Below are 11,129 nucleotides of genomic sequence, written 5' to 3' on the forward strand. Positions count from 1 at the left end.
ATAGGGAATTATTACATTTTTCATGCACATTTAAATAAAAAAGCCGCGACTCAATGAGTGCGGTGGATTATATATAAAAAGTTATTTCTGAATTATTAAATGCAGGGTAATTGATTAACTCCTAGTAAAAAGAACTTGGATTGGCACCATTTTCTCATTTTAGAGGCCATTTTAAAAGCCAAAATATTAGCTTATTGTGACTAATGAAATGAAGGATCCTACATTTATGCATCTATGATAAATTGAATGAAGACCAAAACAACAATAAATACCTTGTAGAACTTCATCAATAACATTTACTATAGGACCACTATCTTAGATCAATTGTTATTGTATTCTTACTTGTTTTCAAGTCTAGCAAACAAACATGTCTAGTGCACAACAAAACTTCAATGCAGGCCAAGCTCAGGTTAACCACAAACTTAAATTTCGTGATTTTCTTCTTTTTTGAGGGTATCCTGTTGCATACTGTGGATATAATGTTAGAGAGACCATCCCATGTGCTAGTTAATTAATCTTCATTTGTTTTATTAGGCCAAAACTGAAGCAAACTTTCAAGCCGCTAAAGATTCAGCTTCGGCAGCTGCAGATAGGGCTAAAGCAGCTTACAACACAACAGGACAGGCTCGTGAAGAAAACAAGGAGGAAGCTACTGGTTTACTCCAACAGGTTACTATGAAATTCTAAAAAAGAAAACTGGACGATTAAAAATTATAGTTATGGTCAAAATCACAATTGACAACTAAGTAAATAATTGTGACACATAATGAACCAATGATATATCGTCAGCAAAATTATATGGTGTCTACACAATTTGTGCCTAATTTGTCTAACAGGTGAGAGGTGAAAGAATGGATTCCACCATTTATATATGTCTCAAGTAGTTGAAAATTTAGGCATGTGAGAAGACACTGTATAATTAATTGTGTCAAATCACATTTGAATTTTTCAAGTAAACAAATCTTTTAATGAAAATAGAGAAGAATTAATTGTTGGACCATTTTATCACATCTATTTTTGTGGGACTGTGAAAGATTTTCTTTTTTGCAATTTTCTGTTGGTGCCAAACTTATTTAAGGATCATTTTTTTAGTATACTCTTTTGTGATATAGAAAATTGTGAAAAAAAACAGCGCAGTTGAAATAATTATAGTCACAATTGCAGTTACAGTAATTCATCATTTAAAATCATGCAATGGAATAATTATTTCATCTCTTATATTTATTTTGGTACAAAATGATTTGTTGTTGAAACTATATGTTCTTACTGCAGACTGGGGAGCAAGTGAAGAACATGGCTCAAGGTGCTGTGGACACTGTGAAGCACACACTTGGGATGGATAAAAACTGAAAGGATCCCATTTGATTGTTTTAGATAGTTTCTTTCAAATGGAAAATACTTTTATACATCATACATAACCCTTTTTAACGAAATATTGTGTTTAACTAGTTGGCTAGATAAATATTTCAAATTGATGTGGTACTAAGTTATGGAAAGTTAGTTCCTGTTGGAATGATTGTGTTATTTTTTTTTTGGCTTAAATTAATGATGAAGTTTCCGCAATTACCTAGCATTCAGTCATATACTTTGTGTGTATTTTGTTGTAAAGGAAAAAAATAAATGTAGAAATAAAATAGAAGAAAGATTAAAGAATTTTATCACTAATATTTCTTTAATATGTATATCTCATTATACTTGAGATTTATAATACACTGTTTATAATAATATATTGTCTATAATAATATACTCATGATAATTATATGGCACTTGTAATCTCTCTGCATATACTAAATGCCTCTTGATTTTGCTTGTTCTACGTTATGCACTTTTTGAATAATTTCATAGCATATTCGTATAGGCAAAATTTTCATCGGGGGCTTTCTAAATATTGGTGTAAGGATGGTTCCTAGTGATGAATCTACGTGTACGAAACCGCCAATTGAGAGAGATCTACTTAGTTTCATAACACTCCTTATACGTGTTAGATAAAGTTATGCCTCAATAAAATTATACTAAATAAAATTTTAAAGGCAAAAAACCTTTAATAAAAAAAAAAGAGAATCATATTATTATAATTTAAATTGTCTAATTTAAAATTTTGTTAAGAAAAATCTAACAAAGACAAAAATTCAACTAAAAAAAAGAATATAGTCTCTTCTCTTTAAAAATAAACAATATTTAAAATCTTAAATTTAATGTATTTTGATTTTGTATTTTCATTAATTAGAAAACGATATTAAAAATGAATAAATCTGTAAGATTATCACTTGATAATATTTTAGTGACAATAATTAATTCTTTGACTAAAAAGTTAAAAAAATATATTTTGTTTTATTATTTTTTATGTATTCACTTTTAAATTACGCATTACATAAATTACACTATCCTTAGATACACAATGTAGTTGGAGCTATTTTGGATTATACAATCCACATGATGGTTGAGAACTGTTACCATGGTACAAAGAGTTTAGAAAAGAAACGAAGAAATATTTATAAAAGTATTATTTTTGTTATTCATTTTTCATCTGTGATTACAAGGTTCTTACCAATATATAGACCAAGAGTACATTAAGAGCATGCTCGTTATGAAATAATATCCTAATAAATTACATTGATTTTTTTTCTAATCATCTTTGATATTTTTCTGATTTTGTTTCCTAATTATGATATTCTAATACTCTCCCTCAAGGTGAGTAGTGGGATCACCAATACTCAGCTTGGTTAGAACTTTAGCAAGAGCTTGTCTTGAAACTGCTTTAGTAAAAATATCAGTCAACTGATCTTCTGATCTCACAAATGGAAGCTCAATAATGTCATTCTCAATTTTTTCTTTGATAAAGTGTCGATCCACCTCAACATGTTTTGTTCTATCATGTTGTACAGGATTCTCTGAAATGTTGATTGCGGCTTTGTTGTCACATTTCAACTGACTTGGCAATTGTGGTGGAAACCCAATCTCAGTCATCAATTGTCTTATCCACAATACTTCAGTTATGCCTTTAACGATCCCTCGAAATTCTGCCTCTACGCTTGAAAGAGCTACAACTTTCTATTTTTTGCTTTTCCAAGTTACCAGGTTGCCTCCAACAAGTGTAAAGTAACCAGTTGTTGCTCTTCTATCATTTGGGTTGCCTACCCAATCTGCGTAAGTGTATGCCTCAACTTTCAAATGGCCATTCCTTTTGAAAATGATTCCACTTTTTGGAGCTCCCTTCAAATATCGAACTATCCTCATGGCAGTTTTCATATGATCTTTTTGTGGCTTATGCATAAACCGACTTACTAATCCCACAGCATAAGCTATGTCAGGTCGAGTATGTGATAAGTAAATTAGTTTTCCAACTAGTCGTTGGTACATTTCCTTATCTGCTAGGGTGGCACCTTCTACTATCTTCAACTTGTGATTAACTTGCATGGGCGTATCTATTGGTTTGCAATCTACCATTCCTGTTTTTGCCAAAAGGTCCAAAATGTACTTTCTTTGGGAGATAAATATTTCTTTGCTGGATCGTAGAACCTCTATTCCTAAGAAATATTTTAGTCCTCCCAAATCCTTCATTTCAAAGTCTGTAAATATGTTCCTTCACAATTTTGCAATTTCTTCAGCATCACTTCCCGTTATGATCATATCATCCACATAAATTATTAGGCAAGTGATTAAATTTCTCCTTTTTTCAAAAAAAAGGTATGATCAGAGTTGTTTTGCTTATACCCATACCTTTTCATGGCAACTGTAAATCTTCCAAACCAGGTACGTGGAGATTGTTTAAGCCCATAAAGAGCCTTCTTTAACCAGCAAACTTCATGTTTTCTAAATCTCGTTGAGAAATCTGGAGGAGCTTCCATGTACACTTCTTCTTTCAACTCTCCATGCAAGAAAGCATTCTTGACATCAAATTGATGGAGTGGCCAATCTTTATTTGCTGCTATTGAAAACAACACCCTGATAGTATTTATCTTTGCAACCGGTGAAAAAGTATCAGTGTAGTCGATATCATAGGTCTGTGTATAACCTTTGGCCACCAACCTTGCCTTGTACCGTTCAATAGTGCCATCTGCCTTGTGTTTAATGGTGAAAATCTATTTGCACCCGACTGGCTTTTTTTCTGTCGGTAGGATACACTTCTCCCAAGTTCCATTCTTCTCTAGAGCTTCCATTTCTGTATTCATGGCTTTTCGCAATTCAGATTTCTCATTGGCTTCTCAGACAGTTCTTGGAATGTCTTCTGTTAAGAGTCTGGTGGAAAAAGCCTTTGCAACATTTGCTATTCCTTCTCTATCCACTCTTATCGGATATCTTGAGTTACGGGGAACATGTTCTGGTGAGTACCGATCAGGAGGCATTCCTTTGTTTCTTCTTGGAGGAAGAATAAAGGTATTGGGCTCTGGTTCTTCATGTTCCAACGTTATACTGTTATTGTTAGTGGCCTCATTAAAAACAGGGAGTAAATTATCAGATTGACAATTACTTACCTCTTGTCTAACATTCTCAAAAGGACTCTCACTGGTTGTATGTACCGAGTTATTTTCTACGTTGAGTGAAGTATGCTCGGTGGCTCCATCTACTTGCTCTGTTTGAACAATTTCTGGGCAACAAAGGTTATTTAGCCAACTTGGTGGTTCATTATTGTTCTCCCCCTGAATGCCATGTTGGCGGCTGAAGTAAAATTCGGATTCTAAAAAATCACAATCCATGGTCACATGAATATGACGAGTGATTGGATTGTAGCACCTATACCCCTTTTGGTGTGTAGCATACCCAACGAAAATACATTTTTCTACACAAGGATCAAGTTTGGTTCTATTGACTTTGGGGATCTGGACAAAGACGGAACATCCAAATACTCGAGGTGGTAAGGTTAGAATAGGCGGGATTGTAGTCTGAGTAGCCAAGACTTGTAAGGGTATTTTGTGGTGGAGAACTTGGGTAGGTAGGCGATTTAGTAAGTAGGCAGAGGTCGCTATAGCTTTAGGCCAAAAAGTTTTTGGAGCTTGTGCATCAAAAAGCATGGCTCGGGTCATCTCAAGTAACTTACAATTTCGCCGCTCAGCCACACTATTTTGTTGGGGTGTATTTGGACAGGAAGTCTGATGGATAAGGCCATTTTTCACAAAAAAAATCGCGCATTGATTGGTTTATAAATTCCCCACCATTATCTGAGCGAAGTACTTGGATTTTCTTATTGAATTGAGTTTGAATCATTTGGTAGAAAGCAAAGAATTTATCAGGTACTTCAGATTTGTGTTTTAAAAAATATACCCAAGTCATGCGAGAGAAATCGTCAACAAATAACACAAAATATTGAAAATTATTATGGGAAATAAGGGCTGGGCCCCACACATCAGAGTGTATTAGAGAAAAACTGGAATTGACTCTAATGTTGGTTGGAAGAAAAGAAATTCTGTGATTTTTTGCACGAATACAAGTTTCACATTTAAGGGGTTCAGTACTACTTGTAAAAAGACTAGGAAATAGAAACTTGAGGTACCCGAATGAAGGATGTCCGAGACGCTTGTGCCATAACCAAAGTTGTCGAGTAACCGTTCCGTGAGCAAGCATGGCATGACCCTGGTGTGCTACTTCATCAACGTAGTAAAGGCCTTCTCGCTCAGTACCACGCCCAATGATCTTCTTCGTAAGAATGTCCTCTAAAAGACAAAAGGTAGAGTATATGAGTACCACACAATTTAGTTTCTTTGTTACTTGGCTAACAGACAATAATTTTGATGATAGTGCATGGACATAGAGTCAATTTTTTAATTTCAATTTTTTTGAAAAAGTAGTAGAGCCTCTTCCTTTAACATTAATTAATTCTCCAGTAGCTGTTTCAATATGGGTTTTGAAGGTATAGTCAAGCTATTAAAATCATGGAGGTCATGAGTCATAGTATCGGTAGCCCCACAATCAAAAATCCATTCATTTATCTTTTTAATTGGATTCTGATTTTGGGTTTTTCCTTTATATTGAGTTGCGGTCTGGGCTGAGCAACCAAGGAGTTCAGTAGTCCTTGCCCTTACCGCCGCTGCTGCCTTGCCATAGTGACTTGCTTTTTTCATCAGAGTTGCCCATAATGGATAATTATATCCGTTTAGTTTAAAACCAATTGACAAATTGTCAAAATTGGTTTGTGATGATCGCATTCCAAAACTATTGCGTAGTATATTTGCAATTTGTAAAGAAATGGTTGATTTATTTTGAGTCCCTAGAACCTAACTCTACTCTGATACTATGTTACCATAGTACAAAGAGTTTAGGAAAGAAACGAAGAAATATTTATAAAAGTATTATTTTTGTTATTCATTTTTCATCTGTGATTATAAAGTTCTTACCAATATATAGACCAAGAGTATGCTAAGAGTATGCTCGTTATGGAATAATATTTTAATAAATTACATTGATTTTTTTTTAATCACCTTTGATATTTTTCTAATTTTGTTCCCTAATTATAATATTCTAATAAGAACATATTAAATCAAATGTCTAAGCAAGTAACTTTAATTTTGGGATAATCCCATATCAAGGTTCACTAGAGAGAAAAGTTCACCAAGTTGGTTTTCTGGATAAAAACACTTGGTTAGCGACTTCATTCCATGGTTGTGTTAGGTAGGTGTCTTACCATATCAGTTTCAAGTGGTTAGGGAAGTTGGAATATAGTTTAGCATGAAAATGCCAAGTGAGTAAACTATCTTGTAACTTTCAAAAGAAACCTATAACACTTTTTGCACATAACTTGTAACTTCTGTGATATTCCTATAATAAGATTCAATAGTGAGAAAAGGCCACCAAGTTAGTTATTGATAAAACTAGTGTAAAATCTGTGTTACGTGCAGATTAAATATTGGTCCATTATAAAAATTTGTTGATATATATCTATTGATATGAATAGTTATTATTTTTAACTTGAAAAGTTTTCGTGTATAAAAATCTATTATCCAATATATAAAATTGTTCCAACCTATATTTATAGAGGGTAAATAATCTTCATATTTATATAACTCATATTAAGATCCATTAAAAAAGAGGTGCTTACTAAAATTCATTTCATTAATTTTTATAAAATGAATTAGACATTATTATTGTAAAAACTAAATTAAAAAAGTAATGTAAAAAATATATAAATTATATCCTATTAATAAGTTACACTTTAACGTGATTTTAACTAACATTAGTTAAAAGTAATTTTTTTAATGTCTAATAAAAAATATTCCAACATAAATTATATGACATCAATCTAATTTTTAATCATAATTAATTTTATAAAATCACACTTATACCAATTTCATTTGTTTATAAGTACTTTACATATGATAAAATTAGTGTTATTTTTAACATTCACTTTATGCCACTCTAAATAAGTAAATAGTATCCTCCATATAAGTTGTTGCATATTTGCATAAAAGGTTACTAATCTCTCTGTATAGCAATTAGAGCATCATTGGTGCGCGAAATTAGAACTTTGGTATGCGAAATTGTTACTTAAGTTGTGAATTATTGTTCGAAATTGATTCCCTGGCGATGGCACCAAAAACGGATGCACAGAACCATGGTCTAAACATATCTTCACAACTTCGCATAACTAACCAGCAAGTGCACTGGGTCGTCCAAGTAATAAACCTTACGTGAGTAAGGGTCGATCTCATGGAGATTGTTGGTATGAAGCAAGCTATGGTCACCTTGTAAATCTCAGTCAGGCGGATATAAAATAGTTATGGAGTTTTCGAAATTAATACTATAAAATAAGGATAGAAACACTTATGTAATTCATTGGTGAGAATTTTGGGCTGAGCTTGAAGTCTACACGTGGAGAGGTCATTCTTGGAGTTGAACACCAGCTTTTGTGCCAGTTTGGGCGTTGAACTCCACTTTGCAACTTGTTTCTGGCGCTGGACGCCAGAATTAGGCAGAGAACTGGCGTTGAACGCCAGTTTGCATCATCTAAACTTGGGCAAAATATGGACTATTATATATTGCTGGAAAGCCCTGGATGTCTACTTTCCAACGCAATTAGAATCGCGCCATTTTGAGTTTTGTAGCTCCAGAAAATCTATTTTGAGTGCAGGGAGGTCAGAATCCAACAGCATCAGCAGTCCTTCTTCAACCTCTGAATCTGATTTTTGCTCAAGTCCCTCAATTTCAGCCAGAAAATATCTGAAATCACAGAAAAACACACAAACTCATAGTAAAGTCTAGAAATGTGAATTTAACATAAAAACTAATGAAAACATCCCTAAAAGTAACTAGATTCTACTAAAAACATACTAAAAACAATGCCAAAAAGCGTATAAATTATCCGCTCATCACAACACCAAACTTAAATTGTTGCTTGTCCCCAAGCAACTGAAAATCAAATAGGATAAAAAGAAGAGAATATACTATAAATTCCAAACTATCAATGAAACATACCTCCAATCAAATGAGCAGGACTTATAGCTTTTTGCCTCTTGAATAGTTCTGGCATCTCACTTTATCCATTGAAATTCAGAATGATTGGCTTCTATAAGAATTCAGAGTTCAATCTTGATATTCCACCCTTAGTTGTCCCATGTTGGAACTTAATTCTCCTAGGGAGGTGTTGATTTGCTCCCAATAGTTTTGTGAAGGAAAATGCATTTGAGGCATCTCCGGGATCTCATGGTGATGAGCTTCATGTGCCTCTTGAGCTCCATGGATGGGCTCTCTTGCTTGCTCCATCTTTTTCTTAGTGATGGGCTTCTCTTCCTCAATGTGAATGTCTCCTTCTATGAAAGCTCCAGCTGAGTAACATAGATGGCAAATAAGATGAGGAAAAGCTAGCCTTGCCCTAGGGGAGGGCTTTTCGGCTATTTTGTAGAGTTCAAGGGAGATGACTTCATGAACTTCTACTTCCTCTCCAATTATGATGCTATGAATCATGATGGCCCGATCCACAGTAACTTCAGATCGGTTGTAGTGGGGATGATGGAGCGTTGGATGAACTCCAACCATCCTCTAGCAACAGGCTTGAGGTCCAGTCTTCTTAGTTGAACCGGCTTGCCTTTGGAGTCAATCTTCCATTGAGCTCCTTCCACACATATGTCCATAAGGACTTGGTTCAACCTTTGATTAAAGTTGACCCTTCTAGTGTAGGGGCGTTCATCTCCTTGCATCATGGGCAAGTTAAACGCCAACCTCACATTTTCCGGACTAAAATCTAGGTATTTCCCCTGAACCATTGTAATATAATTCTTTGGATTCGGGTTCTTACATTGATCATGGTTCTTAGTGATCCATGCATTGGGATAGAACTCTTGAACCATTAAGATACCGACTTGTTGGATGGGGTTTGTTAGAACTTCCCAACCTCTTCTTTGGATTTCATGTCGGATCTCCGGATACTCATTTCTCTTGAGCTTGAAAGGGACCTCGGGGATCACCTTCTTCTTGGCCACAACATCATAGAAGTGGTCTTGATGGGCTTTGGAGATGAACCTTTCCATCTCCCATGACTCGGAGGTAGAAGCTTTTGTCTTCCCTTTTCCTCTTCTAGAGGATTCTCCAGTCTTAGGTGCCATCAATGGTAATGAAAAAAAAAAGCTTATGCTTTTACCACACCAAACTTAGAATATTGCTTGCCCTTGAGCAAGAAAAGAAAGAATTAGATGAAGAAGAAGAAGAAAATATGGAGAAGAGGGGGGAGGTGTGTTTCGGCCAAGAAAGGAAAGAGAGGGTTGTGTTGTGTGAAAATGAAGAAGAATGGAAGGCTTTATATAGGGAAGGGAGGGTGGTAAGTTCGGCCATTTAGGGTGGGTTTGGGTGGGAAATTGATTTTAAATTTTGAAGGTAGGTGGAGTTTATGAGGTAGGTTTATGGGGAAGAGTGGATGGATGTGAGTGGTGAAGAGGTGATGGGGAAGAGAGATTGAAGTGATTGGTGAAGGGTTTTGGGGAAGAGTGTTATGGGATTGTGTGAAAGAGGGGTGAGAAGAAGTAAGTGGAGGTAGGTGGGGATCCTATGGGGTCCACAGATCTTGAGGTGATCCTGTGGGGTCCACAGATCCTGAGGTGCTTAAGGATTTACAACCTTGCACCAATTTAGGCATGTAAAATGCCTTTGCACACAACTCTGGGCGTTCAGCGCCAGATTGGTGCTTGTTCTGGGCGTTGAATGCCCATTTGTTGCCCATTTCTGGCGTTGAACGCCAGAACCATGCTTGTTCTGGGCATTCAGCGCCAGCTCTTCTCCAGGGTGCATTTCTGGCGTTCAAACGCCCAGATGCTGCCCATTTCTGGCGTTCAGCGCCAGAACCATGCTCTGTTCTGGCGTTGAACGCCCAAAACATGCTTCTTACTGGGGTTTAAACGCCAGTAAGGTCTTCCTCCAAGGTGTGATTTTTCTTCTGCTGTTTTTGATTCTGTTTTCAATTTTTATATTTATTTTGTGACTCCATATGATCATGAACCTAATAAAACATGAAAAACACTGAAAATTAGATAAATAAACATTGGATTGCCTCCCAACAAGCGCTTCTTTAATGTCAATAGCTTGACAGTGGGCTCTCATGGAGCCTCACAGATGTGCAGAGCTTTGTTGAGACCTCCCAACACCAAACTTAGAGTTTGGATATGGGGGTTTGACACCAAACTTAGAGTTTAGTTGTGGCCTCCCAACACCAAACTTAGAGTTTGACTGTGGGGGCTTTGGTTGACTCTGCTTTGAGAGAAGCTTTTTATGCTTCCTCTCCATGGATGCAGAGAGAGATCCTTGAGTTTTAAACACAAGGTTGTCCTCATTCATTTGAAGGATCAATTCTCCTCTGTCCACATCAATCACAGCTCTTGCTATGGCTAGGAAAGGTCTTCCTAGGATGATGGATTCATCCTCTTCCTTTCCAGTATCCAAGACTATGAAGTCAGTAGGGATGTAAAGGCCTTCAACCTTCACTAACACGTCCTCTACTTGTCCATAAGCCTGTTTTCTTGAATTGTCTGCCATCTCTAATGAGATTTTAGCAGCTTGCACCCCATAGATTCTCAATTTTTCTATTACAGAAAGGGGCATGAGGTTTATCCCTGAACCAAGGTCACACAGAGTCTTAAAGATCATGGTGCCTATGGTACAAGGTATTATGAACTTTCCAGGATCCTGTCTCTTCTGAGGCAATGTCAGTT

General features: G+C 35.8%; 1 protein-coding gene across 1 annotated transcript; it reads left to right on the forward strand.

Annotated features, from left to right (window-relative positions):
* Positions 221-1,611, forward strand: LOC107627220 (late embryogenesis abundant protein D-7). The gene is made up of 3 exons (XM_016330073.2): positions 221-409; positions 535-669; positions 1,273-1,611. Exons 1-3 carry the CDS (start codon positions 368-370, stop codon positions 1,348-1,350), a joined length of 255 nt encoding a protein of 84 aa, XP_016185559.1. The 5' UTR covers positions 221-367; the 3' UTR covers positions 1,351-1,611.

This window comes from Arachis ipaensis, chromosome B02 (assembly GCF_000816755.2).
Source record: "Arachis ipaensis cultivar K30076 chromosome B02, Araip1.1, whole genome shotgun sequence".
NCBI classification, from domain to species: domain Eukaryota; kingdom Viridiplantae; phylum Streptophyta; class Magnoliopsida; order Fabales; family Fabaceae; genus Arachis; species Arachis ipaensis.

What these genes read in the sequence shown, in the direction of transcription:
- LOC107627220 (XM_016330073.2), top strand. Translation starts at nt 368, where the DNA reads ATGTCTAGTGCACAACAAAACTTCAATGCAGGCCAAGCTCAG. An exon ending in TCAATGCAGGCCAAGCTCAG is followed by an intron (nt 410 to 534) that starts GTTAACCACAAA and finishes TTGTTTTATTAG; the next exon opens with GCCAAAACTGAAGCAAACTT. An exon ending in CTACTGGTTTACTCCAACAG is followed by an intron (nt 670 to 1,272) that starts GTTACTATGAAA and finishes TTCTTACTGCAG; the next exon opens with ACTGGGGAGCAAGTGAAGAA.